Here is a 21,839-nt window from a genome sequence, read left to right on the forward strand (position 1 = left end):
GCTTATATTCTCTCATCGTGCCAGGTTATAATTTGCTTAACCATGGTTGGGGTGGGTGACTCCAGGACACTTCAACCCTCATAAACACATGCCAGCTGCCGTTTTTGATCGCAGGACCATGGGGAATGCTGAGACGGTTGTAAGTATGAAAAAAGAGTCATAAGTCACTTTTTCCGGTGCCGCTGTTACTTTGAATAGGCACTAAATGAAATATTCTGAATTCAGGACTCCCTCTGGTGCCATCCATGTTCCTTTTTTGCACTTCAGTCTATACGTTGGATGAGACACGGTTCATAGTTCTTCGTGCCAAAGGTTGAGACGCTCTGGTTTCAGACACAATTATAACATTAAAAGTTGTATTAAAAAACAACCTGTTTTGTTCTTCCCTTGCAGGTGACCGAGCTATTTACAGATAATTTCGATTATCAAACTCGGGATGACTTTGTGCGTGGCTTGTTGGTGAATGAAGAGGTAAATATGTAGTGGGAATAATAATAATAATAATAATAATAATAATAATAATAATAATAATAATAATAATAATAATAATAATAATAATAATAATAATGTTGGAAGGACCTCAGGCAACCCTATACCATTTCAGACAAATGGCTGTCTGGTCTCTTCTTTAAAACTTCCAGTGTTGAAGCATTCACCGCTTCTGGAGGCAGGTTGTTCCACTGGTTAATTGTTCCCACTGATGAGAAATTTCTCCTTAGTTCTAGATTGCTTCTCTGCCTGATTAGTTTCCATTCTTGTCCTGCCTTCAAGTGCTTTGGAGAATAGCCAAATATCTTTGAATGGTCATTAAGCTAATAGTTGTAAGTGGAGGACTATCTGTACAGTTAGAATTGTTTCTGTAAATAATCGATCTAGTCTCAGGAGACCCTATGCATTCGTATGCTCACCTTTCTGTGCAGTATAAATATTGACTGATTAATCTGTAAAGATAGCTTCTTACATAAAAATGAAGCAGAACATCAACATTTATATGCAAATAAACCTGTGAGGGACTAAGACTCTCAAGAATACTGAAATTCAAGTTTCTCCAGCATGGGGTCCTCTAGAGAGTTTGGGCTGCGGTTCTACAAGCCGTGCTCAGACTTCTGATTGTTCCGGACAGGATTTGGGGGGCAGCTCCTTAATCCAAATTCCAGACCAGATTCTTGATGATTTGCAGAAGCTAGGACACCTTAATAACAACAGTAATAATTCATTAAACCTGCAGGCCGCTACAGTCACACAAAAAATTATAAATTTGTGTATTTATTAAACTTACATGCCGCCCATCTCACATAGAGGTGATTCTAGGCCGCTTAAAATCGACAAAAGCATCAAGGTGAAACATTAAGACAACAAATATCTCTGGCTGCCCCAAAGAAGAGGGAGTCAAGCTATTCTCCAAAGCGTCTGAAGGCAGGACAAGAAGCAACAGATGGAGAAACTAATCAAGGAGAGAAGCAATCTGGAACTAAGGAGAAATTTCCTGACAGAACAATTAATCAGTGGAAGGGACCTTGGAGGTCTTCTAGTCCAACCCCCTGCTCAAGCAGGAGACCCTTACAGAATCAAAGCATACCAGAAAGCTTGAGGTCTTTCCTAACAGCCCTTCTCTGTTCCTCAGGTCCTCGGGAACCAGATCCATATGTACGTGACCTCAGAAGAATACGGCGCCTCCGTTTCTAATTTGTCTATGTACGAGTCGGTGTCCTCGGACATTCTGCAACGTTGCGTCTATCCAATAACCCCCGAGATGAACTTCATCAACGGGAAGCAGAGCTGCACCCATTCCCGCCACAACATTTACCGGGGTGCCGAAGTTAGTCTGGGCCAGGAGAGTGTGCTGGAAGAGAACGTACTTGTGGGGCAAGGAACATCGGTGGGCGCAAAGTGTTGCATAACCAACAGCGTCATTGGGCCCAATTGCAAAATAGGTAAGTTCTGATGCCCTTAAAATAGGGGGCAGTTTGGCCTGGAGAGAACCCTGCCACGCGTGGGGTGCAGGTACAGGAAACATGACAGAAAGAAGTCTTAATACAGGTGGTCCTCAACGTAACGACCACAACTGGGCGCCCAGTTTCTGTGATCAAGCAAGACATTTGTTAAGTGAGTTTTGTCCTATTTTACGACCTTTCTTGCCTCAGTTATTAAGTGGTTTTCTGCAGTGTTTAGCCAGTAACCCGGTCGTTAAGTGAATCCGGCTTTCCCCCATTGATTTTGCTTGTTGGAAGGTCGCCAAAGGGGGTCACGTGAACCCGGGGGGGGACACGGCAACCGTCATAAATGTGGACCAGTTGCCAAGCGTGCAAATTTTGATCATGTGACCACAGAGATGCTGCAAGCCCGTGAAAAGGGGTCATGACTCAATTCGTTCAGTGCCGTTGTAACTTGGAACAAAGCGTCATAAGCCGAGGACTACCTGTAATTGTTGAACCTTGAGGCAGTGGTGATGCAAAATACGAAGACTGGATCAAACCGCTACTCCTGTCAGAGAGATTTCGTGCAGCTGCTAATTTACTGGAGCGAAATTTGCAGCTAATTGACTTCGGAGGCAAAACCAGACAGGAAGAGCATGTTAGGATGGCTTGCAGTAGTCTAGGCCAGGGGTCGGCAACCTTGGCTCTTTTATGACTGGTGGACTTCAACTCCCAGCATTCCTGAGCCAGCATGGCTCAGCTTGGAAACCTCTCCCTTTCCCCTCAGCATGGCTGGCTCAGGAATTCTTGGAGTTGAAGTCCACAAGTCATAAAAGAGCCAAGGTTGCCGACCCCTGGTCTAGACAGAAACTACATTGGGTAAACGATTGATTTGAATCCAGGTCTTCCCCATCACATGTAAAGTGAGGCTCTCTTGATTGAGTATTGCTAAGCCAGCGAGTTGTTATGCGAACCTGGCTTCTCTCATTGACTTGGCTTGTTGGAAGCTGGCTGGGATGTTTACACATGGTGATCATGTGACCCCCCCTCCCCAGGATAGCGCAACTATCATAAATGCATGCCAACTAGCCGGCACCCAAATTTTGATCACGTGACCCATCGGGATGCAACAATGGTCATAAGTATGAAAATCGGTCATAAGCCAGGGCAGTTGTAACTTGGAACCGTCACTAAACCAACGATTGTAAGTTGAGAACCAGCTGCCCATCACGGCTTCTGAGCTGTCGGACTTTGTGTAAAGTGCAAAGGAAAAACAAACCACGTTACGCTGCGGGGCAGCAAATAAACACAACTAGCTTATGTATTGTGAGCCAACACCTGGACGAGGATGACATAAAGTGATGGTTTGTGTTTTCGGATACCGATCAGGTAACGGCGTCCTTCTGGACTGGGCTTTCCTGTGGAATGACGTCCATATAGGAGACGGTGTAAAAATCTATCAGTCCATCGTTTGCGACGAGGCCGAGGTGAAGGAAGGTGTCACGTTGAATCCTCATTGCGTCCTCACTTCCCAGGTGAGCGGGAAGAAGCCCATTTTTGTTATTCTTTTATTTTAGTTCTGAAAGAGCAATGCTTCTTCATCTGGGTAACTCTTAAGATGTGTGGACTTGTAATGCCTAGACCGGGGGTAGGCAACCTTGGCTCTTTTATGACTTGTGGACTTCAGCTCCCAGAATTCCTGAGCCAGCATGGCTCAGCTTGGAAACCTCTCCCTTTTCCCTCAGCATGGCTGGCTCAGGAATTCTGGGAGTCGAAGTCCACGAGTCATAAAAGAGCCAAGGTTGCCTATCCCTGACCTAGACTGCTGGCTAAGGAATTCTGGAAGTAGAATCCACACATCTTAGAATTCTGTAAATGGGGGTGGGGGCTGGGGGGGGTCAAAGGTGAGAAATCAAAGCATCTTGGGACAGATTAAATGTCACCTACCATTTGCCCTGTCCCTTCCTTGGTTGTCTTCGAATCCATTGGTAGTTCAAAAAGCAGTGTCCTTGTTCATCTGGGGGCTGACCGTTTGCAAAAACTCACCGACAAAACCCTGAATGCCCTCTTAAATCGGGGGGGTGGTCAAGCACAGGAAATCAGAACTCTAGACCAGGGGTGTCAAACTCCCGGCCCACGGGCTGGTTGTGTCATCCGGAAGCTGCGCCCACCCCATTGCCGGCGATGGTGAAACTGTCCCAATAACATTGCATGACGTCGCGTGTCTGCTCTAGACAGTTCAAATGAATACCTAGGTTTCTTGTCGGCTAAAGCTCTCTAGAAGAATCTGACTTACTAACAGTCAAAACAAATTGGCAGTAGCTAAGAGTCAAAGGAAGTAAAGATTTGGATCTTCTGTGGGCACGCAGGGACTTGAGACTGATGACGTGTTTGACCCCCCCTCCCTCTGGCTCCGCCTGGTCCTCTCCTACAGGCAGTCTCAGAAGGTCCTTTATTCTCAGGATTACAACCTGCTCCCATCCTTCTGTAACTAGTTTTATCACGAAACACGGCACCCTGTCCTGCTTGCTCAGCAAGGGAAGAGATGCTCAGAATTGAGATGGGGATAGAAACTTGGCCTCGCAGCCGATTCTCTTGCTGCTTTGTTGGGGACCTGGGTTCCTCACTCCACCCCCCCACCCCACCCCCAGTTGAGTGAATTGGGGGGCTGGGAATCTGCAAGCCTTTTTTTACTTCCTGGAGGAAGTAAAGGTAGAAATGTTGCTTGTTTGTAGGTGGTGGTGGGGCCTAAGAAGGTCTTTCCAGAAGGCACAGTCATATCCCTGCATCCTGCGGATGAAGAAGAGTATGACGAAGATGAATTCAGCGATGATGCAGATGTGAACAAGGAGGAGAGCAAAGTGAAGCAAAAAGGTATGGGAGAAGCTGGTCCCAGGGATTTATTGCAGAGTGAGACTGTTCTCCTGCAGGGCTTTCTAGGGGGGACATGATAGCAGTCTTCCAATATTTGAGGGGCTGCCACAAAGAGGGGGGGTGTCAACCTATTCTCCAAAGCACCTGAGGGCAAAGACAAGAAGCAACAGATGGACACTAATCAAGGAGAGAAGCAACCTAGAACTAAGGAGGAATTTCCTAACAGCGAGAACAATTAATCAGTGGAACGACCTGCCTCCAAAAGTGGTGGGTGCTCTGACCCTGGAGGTTTTTTAAGAAGAGATTGGACATCCCCTTGTCTGACGTGGGTCTCCTGCTTGAGCTAGACTAGAAGGGTTGGACTAGAAGACCTCCAAGGTTCTTTCCAACTCTTGTTATTTTGTTATTCTCTTCTGCCTTTTTCCCATAGAGTCTTCCCTTGGGACCCTGCTAAGGATTAAGGATAAGGATTAAATAACTGCTAAGGATTAAGCAGCCTGGAGAAAGAATCTGCTTTGAACGAGTAGGTGGGAAGGAGATGATGACGAAGTGGTGGGGACAAAGTGGGCTCCAGGCTCTTAACTCCTATTTGGGCACAGTTGAAACCCCCTTTTTCTAGCCATTTTATTTCACTTGGCTTTCGTTGCTCTTTTGCAATGCAAATACCTTCCTCTTTATTTATTAGATTTGTCTCCTGCCTTTCGTTCAAGAGCTTTAGCTGGTTTTCACTCCTCCTACTTTTCGACAGACAGGAGAATATTTGTAGATCAGGGTTGAACTGTGGGGTACTTGGTGCACTCTGAGCTTGGTGGTTTTCTTGCAGATGTTTCTTTACCAAACTAGGCAACATCATCAGCGCTAGCTCCTATTTTTTTCCCCCCGCATCATCGATTTTGCAAGGTACATTAGGCAGAGGGAAAAAGTTTTGACGGTCAAGAGCAGACCAGACCACCTTGGTCTCCTTGATCCTAGTCCTACACTTTACCAGGATACCGTGTGGGTTCTCTGCTTAATATTTCCAGATGCTGCTACTGAAGCAGTTACCGTACTTTCCGGCGTATAAGACGACCCCCTACATTTCCTGTTAAATTATAGGGTTTGGCCTATACTCGCCGTATAAGACTACCCCTCTTCCAACGCACACCAAATAAGAATTAAAAAACATCAGATTTGATTTTAATATGGTAATTTTAATTCAAATGCTTATGACATGCAGGTACTTGGTAAGAAAACTGTCACTTATAAACATAAGGCTGTTTGTCATCAAACATGTAAACATAAAACAGTGCAAGTGGATTAAACTTTTCCTAATTCACTCTAAAGCTTTCCCTGCGCAGACCAAATGGGAGATCCGCTCCAGGTTTTCCAGCCAGCCAGCCCGCCCAGGTCCTGAGTCAAATGCAGGGGTCTTCAAACTTGGCCCTTTTATGACTTGTGGACTTCAACTCCCAGAATTCCTCAGCCAAACATGCTGGCTGAGGAATTCTGGGAGTTGAAGTCCACAAGTCATAAAAGGGCCAAGTTTGAAGACCCCTGGTCAAATGTGTCCTTAGAGCTAAGCAGCTGCTCTGACTGCTGCATTCCCCACCTGCCTTTCAAGTTGGGATAGAGTGCAGCTGCTCTTCAACTTTAGAAGGAAAGACACCCAGACCCCAGCCTGTAAAAAAATCACAGACTGCAGCTTCTTCTCCAGTTGGTCCCGCTTTCCCTGCGCAGACCAAATGGGAGATCCGCTCCAGGTTTTCCAGCCAGCCCTGTCCCTAAAGTTTCAGCACCCCGCGTATAACACGACCCCTGACTTTTGAGAAGATTTTCATGGGTTAAAAAGTCGTCTTATACAACAGAAAATACGGTAACCTCGCAAGACGTGTTTGTTCATGGGGTGAAGACAGAAATATAATGCTTAGTTCATTATATATGATTTCTGTCACTTCCTCCTAAACCAGGGGTGTCAAACTGCCGGCCCGCAGGCCAGACGCGTCACGAGAAGACCGCGCCCACCCCATTGCCGGCAATGGGGAACAAGTTCCGTGACGTCGTGATTTTGACATGTCTGTCCTAAACCAAACAGCATTTGAAGCAAAAAGCATCCTTACGTAGGCTAGAAGGGGTGAGGACACGAGACTGCTGTTCCTCATCCACCATCTTCCATTGTAGCTCTTCCCAACTTGGTGCTAGGATTAGAAAAACTAGCCAATGAGGTAGACTTGAGGTGTCCTGGGTGCTCTCAGATTTTGGTTATTTTCTTGCAGGTGTTTCATGGTCCAAACTAGGTAACATCTTCAAGAAAACAACCAAGCTCAGAGAGTACCAAGGAGCCCTCATTTCAGCCTTGAGCTATAAATATTCTCCTTTGAGGTAGACTTTTTTGGGGGGAACAATCTTACTGCACTATCGGCTCACTAGTTCCTTTTGTTTAGTTGCATCCTTTGGATTGATAATCAGGCCAACATTCATTTTCTACTTTAGGCTACAACCCAGAAGAGGTTGGCTTGGAAGGCAGAGGTTACCTTTGGGAAGCAGCCCATGAAAACGATGCAGACCAAGAGGAACAAAGACAAAGTCTCTGGGGTAAGCGAACTGGAGGATAGAAAAATGGGATTCAGCAGGCAGTATAGAATGGCATGTTGTCCCATGCTCCTCTGCGGTTCTTGTAAGTGATGAGAATTGTCAAGAAAACTGGTGCGGCAGCTGTCTTTACAGGGCTGGGGATAGTGTCAACGTAATGATTTAAAAGCTAACCAGCTTGCCAATTTTGGAGACCTCCCTCCCCGCATAGTTAGCTGAGGAATTCTGGGAGTTGAAGTCCACAAGTCTTAAAGTTGCCAAGTTTCGAGACCTCCCCGCATAGTTAGCTGAGGAATTCTGGGAGTTGAAGTCCACAAGTCTTAAAGTTGCCAAGTTTCGAGACCTCCCCGCATGGTTAGCTCAGGAATTCTGGGAGTTGAAGTCCACAAGTAAAGTTGCCAATTTTGGAGACCCCCCGGCATGGCTAGCTGAGGAATTCTGGGAGTTGAAGTCCACAAGTCTTAAAGTTGCCAATTTTGGAGACCCCCTCATCTAAGCAGATACTCTGGGAGAAAGGAGCCATTCAAGACCCAGTTTTGTAAGAATAACCATAGCAGAAAGTGTTGATAAAATACAATTCTTGACATGGAAAAATACCGGATAGAAATACATCGCTAAGCAACTGGTTGTAAGTTGAGGATTACCTGAAATGGTTTCCTCGTGAAAAGGTGCTGGAGCAAAGTCAGAGGACTTCAGAAGTTTCTTCCCTCCCATCTTAACTAGGCCTCGCCATAAAGGCTGAAGAAGAAGAAGAAGAGTCCGAAAGCGATACGAGCTTTGGGTCTGAGCAGATAGACAGTCGGGCAGCTTCCCCTCAGATGGATGACGTTAAAGGTAATTGGGATTCCTTTGTGGCGGGACGTTGGCTCCAAATGCACGTTGTCTGCATGATATTAAAGCGGAAACTGAACTGAGTGAGAGTAAAAAATGGGGGGACCTGAAGCGTTCTGGGTTTGAGGATTGCTGCCCAGGGTGTTCTGTTCCAGCCTACGACCGGCCTTGTTTGTGTGTCAGGGACAACCCATTTTTCCTTTTTACAGTGGAGAAACCCAACCCAAATTTATTTACACTTCAAACAAAAAGGGAACAGAGTATTTCCTTCAATAAATGAATCAAAATATCAAACGAGTCAACGAACAAGAGTTAAAAAGAAGTAGCAAGAACAGACCAGGATTCCCTTAGAATGTCTCCAAACAGTTGCCTTCAGCAACCAGCCCCGCCCACACCTTCCCCTTTTATTATCAGTCCCACGGCATGGCTTCTCACTGCCTTCTCCTCCTCTCACTGAGTTGCCTCATTGATTTTCTCTGCTCTGCTCTGCCCTGCTCTGCTGGATTGCCTTCTGCTTCTAGCGTCTCTGAACAGATTCAGCTGTGACTCCTCTGAGTCTGACACCTCGTCCTCACACAGCTGAGCCTCATGAGGAACACGATGGGAGGGGCCAGGCTGAGAGTCCTGCAGTGCATCAGAGCCTCCCTCTGGCACCAAAGGCTCTCCAAACCCCTCCTCCTCCTCCTCAGATTCCTCAGACTCAGCTGCTGGGAGCACAGGCTGACACTGAATTACAACACAGGGTTTCTTTTTCCAGCGGAGTGCTCCGCTTCTAATCTGCTCTCGATTTCAGTTTTCCAGAATGAGGTCTTGGGGACTCTGCAGAGAGGGGAAGAAGAGAAAATCTCTTGCGACAACCTGGTTCTGGAGATCAACTCTCTCAAGTAAGACTTTTGCGGTCAGGTTTTTGTGACTTTAGGAGACAGTGGGAGCCCCAAGACTCCCCCGTCCAGAGATAAGGCAGGTGCTTAGACCTCCTGGGTATAGATGGAGGTGTGCGATCTCTCAGTGCCTACGAGCCTTTGGTTTATTATTTAAATTTAAGCGGGGGCAAGTAGTCCATCACTTGGTTTGACCCGAAGGTTCTCCCTCCCAAAAATTCATCCAGCCAAAAGGCAGAAAAACTGGAGTTTCTGTCTTTTGAGATATTGGATCAATGCTATCCTGTCCCCCCTGGTCCTTCTCTTCATTAACTGGACATACCCAGTTCCAGCAACTGTTCCTCGTATGTTTTAGCCTCCAGTCCACCTGATCATCTTCGTTGCTCTTCTCTGCAGTCTTTCTTTTTTTTTACATTGTGGTGACCAAAACTGGATGCAGGATTCCAAGTGTGGCCTTACCGAGGATGTCTGTTAACATTTCTCCTTCCTTTTATAGGTACGCTTATAACATTGGCCTGAAAGAGGTGATGGCGATGCTCAGCAAGGTGGTACTGGAATACCCCCTGCAGCGGATGAAAGCAGAAAAGGACCCTCAGCAGTACAGCAGCCTGGTAGCCCCTGTGAGCATCCTTCCTCCTTGCCTTGGTTCTGCGACCTTTAACCTTTAACCCCCTCAGACGTTCCCATCTGCCTATCCCAGGTCCTTGGGTTCAGTAAACAGACAAAAATGACAAATCTGGTCTGAACATCTGGTTGACTGCCCAGTGGACCATAATAATTTTAATAATAATAATAATAAAAATAATAATAATAATAACAACAACAACAACAACAACATTAAAAAAAGAAAACAAAAGCAAAAACCTCAAAAGGGCAGACTCAGTGGACCACTGGGCCTTTTTTCTGCCCTCCATTTTCTATGTTTCCATCCATCTGTTTAAAGAATCCCTTTACCCTCTTCTTCCAAAATGGGTGGCTGAAATACACAGGCAGTCCTCGACTTACGGCAGTTCATTTAGTGACCGTTCAAAATTACAACGGCACTGAAAAAAGCTACTTAACGACCACTTTTCACACTTGCAACCTTGGTAGCAGCCCCATGGTCGTGGGAGCAAAATTCAGGCGCATGGCAACTGCTTCATACTTACGACCGTTGCTGTGCCCCTGGGTCAAGAATAATCACCTTTGGCGGCTTTCTGACAAGCAGAGTCAGTGAGGGAAAGCGGTTCGACTTACCACCGTGTTACTAACTTACCCACTGCAGTGGTTCAGTTAGCAAGTGTGGTGAGAAAAGTTGTAAAATGGGTGCAAAACTCATTTAACAAATGCTCAACCACAGAAATTTCGGGCCCTGTTGTGGTCGTAAGTCGAGGACTCCCTGTACATAAAAGGGGAAGAGGTTCTAAGGTCTGTGAAAATCGAACTGGCGTTCTAATGCCACCTAAGCTGTAAGTTGAGGACACGGAGTGGCTGCATGAAAAAGGGAACGAGGGTTTGGATAAAATAAAAATAAAAATTGCAGAACAGAAAAAGAGAAATTTTCTTCCTTATTCTTCCTTTACAGTATTTTCCTTTGCTTCTCTGGTAATATTTCAGTTGTTTTTAATCTTGTTACTAATTTCTTCATTAACATTGTATTTTTTTTAAAAAAAATCACAGAACAGTGTTCATTTTATCGCTTTATAAAAAGCAGGGACTTGTGCGTTTTTGCCATGTAATGTTTCTTTGTCATTCTTTTGGGTACAAGAGGTATTAACGATATCCAGTTCTATGTATTCATCTCAGGGGCTTCCCTTTCTAGCATTCATTTGTCTTTGCTCAACTCTCTCCCAGTTGCTGAAGAATTGGGCTCCACTCTTCAAGAACTACATCAAGCGAACGTCAGATCACTTGGATGCTTTGCATGCCATCGAAGAGTTCTTCTTGGAACATGAGAACCTGACCATGGCTTTGGCCAAAGTAAGCTTCCATGGGTGTTGACAGGCTGGCTGGAGGTTGATCCTAGGCTGGAGATTGAGGACCTGTCAGTTGAACTAGATTTCCTTCTGTCTCTTAAATCCATGGGAAGGTCCTATGGTCTTCTCACCAAAGTTGGGTGGAGGACCTATTTGCCAATGCCCGAAGGGTCCCTGTTATACAGAGGTAGTCCTCCACTTCTGACCACAAGCGAGCCCAACATTTCTGTTGTTAAGTGGCTTTCCCCCATTTTACGACTTTTCTCGCCACAGTTGTTAAGTGAATCGCTGCAACTGATTAGTCAGTAACCCAATTGTTAAGTGAATCTCCTTTCCCCCATTGACTTTGCTTGTCAGAAGGTCGCAAAAGGGGCTCATGTGACCCCGGGGGACACTGCAGCCGTCATAAATATGAACCGGTGCCCAAGCATCTGAATTTTGATCACGTGACCATGGGGAATGCCGCAAGTGTGAAAAATGGTCACAAACCATATTTTTCAGTGGTGTAACGTTGAACAGTCACTAGATGAACTCTTGTAAGTCGAGGAGTGTATATAAAAAGCAGCTTTATTTAACGAGGGAGGGGAAAGGAGAATCAACATCAGTAGCATGTATTTGGAAAACAAACAGGATCTGAGAATATAGGTTTTATATATCTATATGCTGTGTTTCCCCGAAGATAAGACCGGGTCTTAGTTTTCTTTTTGCCTCCAAAAGAGGCACCAGGTCTTATTTTCGGGGTAGGCCTTACCTCACCTCCAGCACCGACAGCCCCACCCAGCCGGTCCACTTCTTCTGGGGCCCAATTTCTGCAGCTGCATTCGGGCCTGCATTTTGCAGTCAGGCCTTTCCGGAAGACCTAAGCAGCTGAGTACTAAGCTATTGATTCAATCCATAGCTCGATGCTCGGCTTCTGAGGTCTTGCAGAACCAAGCTACAGATTGAATCTATAGGTCAGTTCTCGGCTGCACAGGCCTTCTGGAAAGCCCTGTGACTGAGAAATGCAGGCCTGGCTGCAGAAGAGGCCTCAGAAGAAGAAGTGGGCTGGCGAGGAGAGGCCTGGCTGCAAGGTAAGAGGGTGCAGGGTGGGTGGGGCAGCTCCTCACTCCCGCCCTAGCTTGGTTTTTAGGTTTGCACCTCGCCCCAAAACTAGGGCTTATTTTGGGGGTAGGGCTTATATTAGGCCCACCCCCAAAAATCAAGCTAGGGCTTATTGTTGGTGTAGGCCTTACTTTTGGGGAAACACGGTATATCGATATATATCAATATATATAGATATCCTATATTCCCATATCCCCTGTGTGTGTGTGTGTGTGTGTGTGTGTGTGTACATGTATACATACATGCATACATACATATATATAAGGAATAGAAGCGAGGGAAGATGCCTCTGTCTTCATAACTTACACATGCACAAAATACCAGTTTAGAGGGGAAAACGGGCTTACATGATCACAGGTCATTACAACCGTCATAAATATGAGTCAGTTGCCAAGCATCCAAATTTTCATCACGTGGCTATGGGGATGCTGCAGTGGTTAAGTGTGAAAAATGGTCTTCGGTCCCTTTTTTCATTGCCATTGCAGCTTTGAGTGGTCATTATCAGATTATCTGAGGGAACACCTGCTGCCGGCATCAACTCCCCATCGTCTTGTGCACTCCCACAGGGAGGGCCTTCTGAGGGTACCGCCGGTGAAGGATTGCTGGCGGGTGACTCCCAGAGAGAGGGCCTTCTCTGTGGGCGCGCCTGCCCTTTGGAACCCTTTGGAACCAACTTCCGATGGAACTCAGGACTGCCTCCGACCTCCGCTCATTCTGCTGGGACCTGAAAACTTGGCTCTTTGAGCTATCGGGCCTAGACCGAGGGGTTTTCATTGGGTTTTCATGTTTTAACTTTTTTTAAATTTTGGGCTTTAAATTTAATTAATTATTTTTTTTTTAACTTTTGTATGGTATGATTTTAATTGCCCTGTAAACCGCCCTGAGACCTACAGGAATAGGGCGGTATATAAGTCAAAATAATAAATAAATAAATTAAATGAACTGTTGTAAGTCAAGTACTACGCACACACGCACGCACACGCACACTTTGCTTTTTGATATTGTTCCCCTCATTAGCCTTTGTGGGTTGGTTTGTTTTTTAACAACGCGTAGGTTCCATCAGTGGTAAGATATTAAAAGTTGTCCCAAAGGTGCTTTCGAAAAGGCAACTGGGCTTTCTTGACGTTTCTTGCAGAGAAAGTTAGAACTGAAGGAGCTTCTGGGATGAGAAGCAAAAGGTCTTCAAGAAAAATCAAGAAAGCCTTAGTTCTCGGCTTTTCTTTTCTCTATGGCTCTTTACTTCTTCCTTGGCACCGTCATGCATAGCACCTCAATCAAACCCAGCTTCTCCTGTGGTCTTTGCAGGTCCTGATGATGTTCTACCAACTGGAGATCTTAGAAGAAGAGATGATTCTGGCCTGGTTTTCTGAACGGGACACATCAGATAAAGGCAGACAGCTTCGTAAAAACCAGCGGGTGAGTTCCTATCGGCGGTGAGGATCATGCCAAGATGCCAGGTAGTTTATAAACGTCAAATCAGAATGAAAAACAGGAGAACAACTTAACATTAAAAAATATCCATAAAGAGAATGCATAACAGCGTAAAATCCAAAGAAAAGCACACCCAATGATCGCCACTAAGCTTAAAAAAACAACAACCCATTAAACAGAGCTGGGCTTATTGCCTTACAGAAAATCAGAACCCCTAGGAAAACAGATACACCTCAATGGCAGGGAGTTGCAGAGTGTGACAGCCACCCCAGAAATACTCACCTGGGTTTCTTCTCTTCATGACCACCCAGGACAGGTGATTCCCTAAGATGTCCCAGAACAGGGGCAGGCAGGGCTTTAAAACCAACAGTTTGAATTAGACCCAGCACCAATTCTGCATTTGAGACTCTCAAACCACGAGTACCCAGATCACCGCCAATTTGTCCCATCAGCAGCTTCTGAATAGTCTTTTGAGGGCAGCCCCACATAGAGGGTGTTGCAGTATTCTAAGCATGAGTGAAAGAACTTTTTAGCCAGATTTCTAGAAAGTGTGAAGAGTACAGTACTTGACAACGGTACAATTTGCAATTCGGTAAACCTGTTCCATTAAGCCATAATTGTTTTTGTTTGGGGCTTGCTCTGATTTAACAAACTCTGGTTAAATTCACGCCCTTAGCACCATATGTCAACCCTATTAATCACCATAAGGCAAAACCAGCCAATAATGGTTTTAGTAAATTATAGTGAAACAACTCATGGTCCAGCATAATATACAAAATCCAGGAGACACATGGGCCAAGTTCTTGTATTGGTAGTCCTTGACTTACGACCACAGTTGAGGCCAAAATTTCCCTTGCTAAGAGAGAGATTTGTTAAGTGAGTTTTGCCCCACTTGGCGACTTTTCTTGCCACGGTTGTTAAGTGAAGGTCGCAAAAGGGGATCACATGACCCCGGGACACTGCCACGGTCATAAATACGAACCAGTTGGCAAGCGTCTGGATGTGGATCACGTGAGCCTGGGGTTGCTGCAACGGTCGTAAGGGTGAAAAATGGTCGTTAGCACTTTTTTCAGTGCAACTGACATAAGCAATTTTTTCCCGTTGTAACTGAGTGGTCACTAAATGAACGGTTGTAAGTCAAGGACTACCTGTAGGTGAACCCTAATATCTGAGGTCCAGCAACCTACAAAAAGAGTTTTTATGGCCAAATCCACCTGTTTTCCCCTCTGTTTATTGTCAAGAAGTTTAAGGTTGTCCTTCCCAAGAGTCCCCATCACTGCACGTTGATCATCACTCATGCTGGTCCTGTTTTGCAGCTTCAGAAGTTTATCCAGTGGCTTGAGGAAGCGGAAGAAGAGTCGTCCGAAGGGGAGCAAAAATGACCCGGCAGCCTCCGTCAGAAAGAAAGACGAGCTTCACTCTCTTTCTCAGAAGAAGGGAGGCCCCAAACATCCACCTTGGCCGAAGGAGGTGGCAGAAGAGCAAGACCGTACCATGTGCATGGCCCGTGAATGTGGGATTCGAACTCTCGGCTGGCTGACAATCCTGTGGCTTATTTCGTTGTATATTTAATGTTCCTGGCAGACACCACGTGTGGGACGGAAGGAAAGAATTGCTGGATAAACCAGAGACCTGTATACTATTTAAAAAGTCTTTCCATGGGTGGGTGTGGGTGTGGGTGTGTGGGTGTGTGCACACGAGGGTGGGATGTCTGCTAATGACCAGGTAAGCGGTGCAACTCCTAAGTCAACCTTAACAGTTAGGATTCCAACTATTTTTGAGTTCTTCAAACAAACAAACAAGATCTCTTGAACTTCCTGCATTTGCTCGTGTCCGTGGGAAATGGCCCGTTGAGTTCAGGAATCGGCTGTAGAGCAAGATAGGCTAGTTACACAGGGGTAGGCAACCTGGGTGTTTGTATGACTCGTGGACTTCAACTCCCAGAATTCCTGAGCCAGCCATGCTGAGGGGAAAGGGAGAGGTTTCTAAGCTGAGCCATGGCTGGCTCGGGAATTCTGGGAGTTGAAGTCCACGAGTCATAAAAGAGCCAAGGTTGCCTACACCTGGCCTAGGCCTAGGCCCCTTCATGACTTGTGGACTTCAACTCCCAGAATTCCTGAGCCAGCCATGCTGAGGGGAAAGGGAGAGGTTTCCAAGCTGAGCCATGGCTGGCTCAGGAATTCTGGGAGTTGAAGTCCACGAGTCATAATAGAGCCAAGGTTGCCTACCCCTGGCCTAGGCCTAGGCCCCTTCATGACTCGTGGACTTCAACTCCCAGAATTCCTGAGCCAGCCATGCTGAGGGAAAAGGGAGAGATTTCCATCCTGAGCCATGCTGACTCAGGAATTCTGGGAATTGAAGTCCACGAGTCATAAAAGAGCCCAGGTTGCCTAGCCCTGGGCTAGTAGGATAAGCCAGGACAGAGAAGATACTACTGGCCTTAGCCAAATTGTCCTTTAACCCTAACCCTAAACTAGGGAAATTAACCCCAGAGAAAAGGAACTTTCCAGAAAGGAAAGGCTTCTTTTTGAAGTCGGGGTTAGTTCCACACCCTCACGTAAAAATGGGGTGTCATCCCAAATCACGGAGCCCTCTTTTTTTCTTCTCTTTGCATAAAACAGGGGGAAATGCTCACCTACCTCACAAAGCATTTGCCGATAAAAGAGAAATCTCTGTAACGGATAATAAGTGTTCTTAGTCCTTTTAACGTTGGTGCTGTGTCATGCATCGGTCTTGCTGAACAATGTCTGGCCCTTCGGAGCTGAGTGACGTGGCTCCCATCTTGTTTTTTGAGGGAAAAAGGGGGTTGGTTGTTTTCTCCTGAAGCTGCTTGGGCGTCGGTTCCTTTCGGCCTCTGACAAATAATGTGTTTTTGGCAAACTTTGGGGGTTCTGCTTTGGCCACATACTGACTCCACATAGATCCAAGCTAGGCCTGTCACAGACACGTCACTTAGGCTCCTGCTCTTTCTGACGGGCTTTCAAACCCCCAGAGAATGTCTCCTGTTAACAATGTTGGTTGGGACACTGATGGCTTGAGGTTTGCCAGATAAAAGGATTATTATGGTAGCTTGTCCTCTCCAACACAGGGGTCTCCAAACTTGGCAACTGGAAGACTTGTGGACTTCAACTCCTAGAATTCCTCAGCCAGCCATGCTGGCTGAGGAATTCTGGGAGTTGAAGTCCTCAAGTCTTCCAGTTGCCAAGTTTGGAGACCCCTGCTCTAATCTGTCCCTTTTTGTCCATTATCATCGCTGATCTGGTTTTTTCCAACCTCTTTCTTGATCACAGTTTAGCATCTGTGATGCTGCTGCTACTAAGAATCCAGAAGTCAAGAACTTGGGTTCAGATTGTTGGTGATCTGAACCTGCAGCCCTTCAAACCTTAACCATTGGCCATAGTGGATTTTACTGACCGGGTTGCACTTCAGAAACCTCTAGAAGTCAACATATATATAACCTCTGGAATTGCTGGAGCAGTCTCTTATTTGCCACCATTTTTTTCTAGAAAGGAGAGAGAATGTGTATAGCAATCCCTCAGTTGTCTCGTGGAATGACTTAAATGTCTAGGAAACATTTCCTGGTTTTTTGGGGGGCGGGGGGGAGGAAGAGTTTGAACACTAACTGTGGTGTGTTACCATTGTTCTCAAATCCACCTTGTAAATGCTGGGAAAGAAGTGATCTCCCCCCCCCATCCCTCCTGATATTCAATTCAGGGAGTCATTAAACCCGTTTGATGCAAAGAATGACTTGTCTGTTCTGCAATATATTGGAATCCGAAAAGGGCTCACATCAAGAGACGGTGCTGGAAGCAGCTGGGCAGCGAATCAGGCTTAAAAATCTTCTGCCATTCCGCTGGTTTGTATACGTGTAAAGCCTGTTGTGGTTCTTATCGTTCTTGTGTTCCGCATTTCCTTGCTTGGACTCTTGTTATTTACCCACGTGTTTTACTTGTTTATTTTGCACCCCCCACCTGAATCATTTTTCCCAAATAATTCAAGGTGGCGAACATAATTCAACGCACCTTCCTCCTCCTATTTTTCCCCACAGCGACAACCTTGTGAGGTGGGTTGGGCTGAGAGGGAGGGGATGGCCCCAAATCATCCAGCTGACAATCATGGCGGTGGTGGAACTAAAACTCATGGTCTCCGGCTTTTTATTTTATTTTTTTTTTGTTTTATTTTATGTTTTATTATATTATATATTATATTATTATGTGAATGCTCCAACACTGGAACTTTTTAAGAAGAGACTGGACAGCCATTTGTCTGAAATGGTATAGGGCCATGGTGGCGAACCTATGGCACGCAGAGCCCTCTCTGTGGGCACGCGCGCCGTGGCCCCAGTCCTAGGCCTTCAGCTGGGTTTTATAAAACCTTTTCGCTTTAGGCCTCCGCTGCCGTGTGCAAAAAAAAAAAAAGGTTCAGTCAATCAATTTCAACTTTCACAAGAAAAAAAAAGATCTCGCAAAGTTGGAATTGATTGATTGATTGAACTTTTTAGTCCCACCCAGTCTGCCGTTACCACAGCAACACCCACCCAATGGGCCACGCCCACCTGACGCCCAACGATACATAAGTGGGTTTTGGGTTGCAATTTGGGCACTCAGTCTCTAAAAGGTTCGCCATTACTGGTATAGGGTTTCCTGCCTGAGCAGGGGGTTGGACTAGATGACCTCCAAGGTCCCTTCCAACTTTACTATTACAATTATATTACATTATGATTTCTTTAGAAAATTTATATAGCTGCCTACTAGCTCACAGCAACTCTAGACAGCTGACGGACAAAAACACAGCACAGAAAAAATATAAAAAATTAAAATTACAAATAAAAAGACAATAACCTCCTCCCCCGGCGACAACACACAGTCAAATAAGCCATTTGGTGGGCTTCATCCCACTCTGGGTTCCCCAGGCCCCTTGGCAGAGCCAGGTCTTCAGGGCCTTATAAAAGATGTCAAAGTGGACGCCAGTCTAATTTCTGAAGGGATGATATTCCAAAGGGAGGGAGCCACCATGGACAAGGCCCTTCTGGGTCCCGCCAAATGTGCCTCCTTAGGGGATGGGGCTTTGCAACATTCCTTGCCTTTCTGCAAGGGGGTGGGGTGGATGTGACCAGCAAGACACAGTCCCTCAGATAATCTGGTCCCAAGCCATGAGGACTGATTGATCGATACTATTTGCAGTCCTTGTAAAACTTAGCTGAGTAAAGGTGGTTTTATTAAGTACAGTGACTTATGACTGGTCACTTAGGAGTTATTCAAAATTATGATGGACCTTATGACCTAATATTCAAGGTTCCGACGGTCAAGCCCCCTTTGCAGTCATCTGACCGAACTCTGGATGCCCAGTGTAACTGCTCCACCAGCCTTGGTGGAGCAGTGGGCTAATGCCTCCTTAAGTAACACCAGCTGCCTGCAATTAGTGCAGGTTCGAGTCCCACCAGGCTCAAGGTTGACTCAGCCTTCCATCCTTCTGAGGTAGGTAAAATGAGGACCCAGATTGTTGGGGGCAATTAAGCTGACTTTGTACTAATGCCGCTTGGGAGGGGTGTGAAAGCCCTAATAAGCAGGCATATACATAGAATGAAGGCTACTGCTAAGCTTGTAAGCCGCCCTGAGTCTTCGGAGAAGAGCGGGATATAAATGGAATTAAAATAAAATAAAATAAAATAAAACACGGCCACTTTGCTAGGCGTTTGCAACATCCTGCAGTCACATGATCATGTTTTCTAACAGTTTTGTAAGTTCCAGTTTTTGGCAAGAAGCCCATTACGAACCATGGAGTCGCTTAATGACCACAGATGTTGTGGTGGTTTTTTTTAACAACTGCTGCAAAAAAAAAAAAGCTCGCAAAAGCAGGTTGCTCATGTTTTACGAGCGTTGCGACCTCACAGCTGTAATGGGCAGATTCCATCACAAGTCATACGTCGAGGTCTACCTGGGTTTCAAAATCTACAGTTCAACTTTAAATATCCAACTTTTTTTTTTTTTTTGACAACCAGCTTCCGCAGCCACTGAACTGGCACCTGTTTAATCTACTTGCATTTGCTTGCTTTTGAACTGCTAAGTGACCTGGAGCTGAGGCAAGTAACAAGCTCATCCTGTTGCACAGAGTTCGGGTCTCAAACCTGGGTTTCCAGCTGACAAGCTCAGCCCCAGCATTCTGTGTGCCTCTGAATATAATCATGTTGGCCATATGACCGTGAAAATGTTTTCGGACAATCCTGGCTCCCTCAGGTAAGTAACGGAGATGAGCACCGTTCTCTAGAGTTGGACACAACTGGACAACTGAAATTTACTTTTTCCACAGCCACTGGCCAAACCCTTGCTTTATCCTTTTAGATCCCTGTTGCGATAGAAGTATCCTTCAAGAACTTGCCTATGTTTGTTATTGCCTTCCTGTGAGGTGAATGTTTACGTCTCCAACACAGAGTCCTCGACTTACAACAGTTCGTTTAGTGATCATTCGAAGTGACGACGGCTCTGAAAAAAAAGGGACCTACGATTGTTTTTCACACTTAGGACCATCCCCGTGGTCACACGGTCCAAAGTTCAGAGGCTTGGCAACTGGTTCCTGATTTATGACGGTCGCAGTGTACCCCCTTTTTGCGACTTCCTGACAAGCAAAGTCAATGGGGAAGCCAGATTCACTTAACAACCGTGTGAGTCACTTAACAGCCAGATTGATTCACTTAACAAATGGGGCAAGGAAGGTCGTAAAACGGGGCAAAACTCACTTAACCAATGTCTCGCTTAGCAACGGAAATTTTGGGCTGAATTGTAAGTTGAGGGCTACTTGTATTCTCCGAACAGAATAAACAAGACACTATTCAGCCTGGTCTCTCCTTCGGGAGAAGGGCGGTATATAAATAAAATTATTATTATTATTATTTTAAACTCTTTGTTTCTCCAAACTCGGTTCTTAACAGTAGTTCCTTTTTCCTTGTAAAGATTCCTCAGAAGTATAACCAGATGTCCTGGCACTCCATTTTATATCCCACATTTTGGCACGATTTACATACTCGGAAGGCCTCGAGAAGTTGAAGAGGAATCACCTTAAAGTCTTTTGCTCTCTCCGTTATCCATCTTACTTTATCCATTTCAGCATTTCTCACCCTTAGCAGTTTTAAGATATGCAGGCTTCAACTCCCCGAGTTCAGAGTTGTGGGAATTGAATTCTACATATCTTAAAAGTTGCCAAGGTTGAGAAACACTTGAGCTATCTTATTACCCATGTTTCTTTAATTATCTCTTCCCAGTATCCCTCTGGTTTTTTTCTGCCCTGGCCACATTTAAACAAATGTGTGATTCCATTCTCTCCCCCCCACTTTTTTTTTTTTTTGGAAGCACAACTTTGCTTGTGTGAAAAATTAATGCAGTGATTTGCTAATTTGCATGCTTTCCTCCATTTCCTTTCTTAAAGTGTAAAATTTGCATGTTCTGGAGCACTTTGGGGGAACTTGGCACCTCTCTTGATATTGATTGGTGCACATTTTCCTGTTTTTCTGATTTTTGAAAAAAAAGTACATCCAGGTTTCCTTGTTTTTCTGTTTTTTGACATTCTCAACCTGATATACCTTCCCTTGTCTTTGCTTGCTAAATCAGCGTTTCTCAACTTCTTCAAAGTGTGGACTTCAACTCCCAGAATTCACCAGCCAGCAGAGCTACGTGGGGAATTCTGGGAGTTGAAGTCCACACTTCTTCAAATTGCCATGTTTGAGAGAGACTATGCTAGATGTTGAAAGTCTGCATCAAATAAGGTCACTTGGTCCCTTTTTTTTTCTTCTGAATTTTGTCCCCCCCCCTCCCCAAATGCTGATTTTTATAACATCTCTTTATTTCTTAGGTCTTCTTATGTTCTCTCACACTTGTTACATATGCTGAATATGTTCCTTTCATTTAACTTACCTTCTGACTGTAGGTAATCCAGGTCAAATCTTGCTCTCTCAGTGGGTTAGGACGCTGAGCTTGTCGATCAGAAGGTCAGCAGTTTGGTGGGTCGAATCCCGAGTGCCGCGTAGCAGAGTGAGCGCCTGTTACTCGTCCCAGCTTCTGCCAACCTAGCAGTTCAAAAGCACGTAAAAAATGCAAGTAGAAAAATAGGGACCACTACGGTGGGAAGGTAACAGCGTTCCGTGCCCCTTCGGCGTCTAGTCATGCCGGCCACATGACCACGGAGACATCCTCGGACAAGCGCTGGCTCTTCGGCTTTGAAACGGAGATGAGCACCGGCCCCTACAGTAGAGTCGGAAACGACTAGCATGCATGTGCGGGGGAACCTTT

General features: G+C 45.6%; 1 protein-coding gene across 1 annotated transcript in view; it reads left to right on the top strand.

The window, feature by feature from the left end:
- The window catches only part of EIF2B5 (eukaryotic translation initiation factor 2B subunit epsilon), a 46,270-nt gene extending 28,969 nt beyond the window's left edge, over nucleotides 1–17,301 (top strand). Inside the window, exons 6-17 of the mRNA XM_081329403.1 lie at nucleotides 394–471; nucleotides 1,625–1,934; nucleotides 3,306–3,451; nucleotides 4,652–4,790; nucleotides 7,260–7,361; nucleotides 8,082–8,192; nucleotides 8,983–9,073; nucleotides 9,567–9,690; nucleotides 10,904–11,029; nucleotides 13,432–13,542; nucleotides 14,874–15,609; nucleotides 15,943–17,301. Of these exons, the coding sequence (XP_081185529.1) occupies nucleotides 394–471; nucleotides 1,625–1,934; nucleotides 3,306–3,451; nucleotides 4,652–4,790; nucleotides 7,260–7,361; nucleotides 8,082–8,192; nucleotides 8,983–9,073; nucleotides 9,567–9,690; nucleotides 10,904–11,029; nucleotides 13,432–13,542; nucleotides 14,874–14,939 (1,404 nt within the window). The 3' untranslated portion in view covers nucleotides 14,940–15,609; nucleotides 15,943–17,301. The remainder of the gene's footprint in view (nucleotides 1–393; nucleotides 472–1,624; nucleotides 1,935–3,305; nucleotides 3,452–4,651; nucleotides 4,791–7,259; nucleotides 7,362–8,081; nucleotides 8,193–8,982; nucleotides 9,074–9,566; nucleotides 9,691–10,903; nucleotides 11,030–13,431; nucleotides 13,543–14,873; nucleotides 15,610–15,942) is intronic.
- The last annotated feature ends 4,538 nt before the right edge of the window (nucleotides 17,302–21,839 follow it).

Source organism: Vipera berus (assembly GCF_964194415.1).
Source record: "Vipera berus genome assembly, chromosome: 5".
Taxonomy (NCBI): Eukaryota; Metazoa; Chordata; class Lepidosauria; order Squamata; family Viperidae; genus Vipera; species Vipera berus.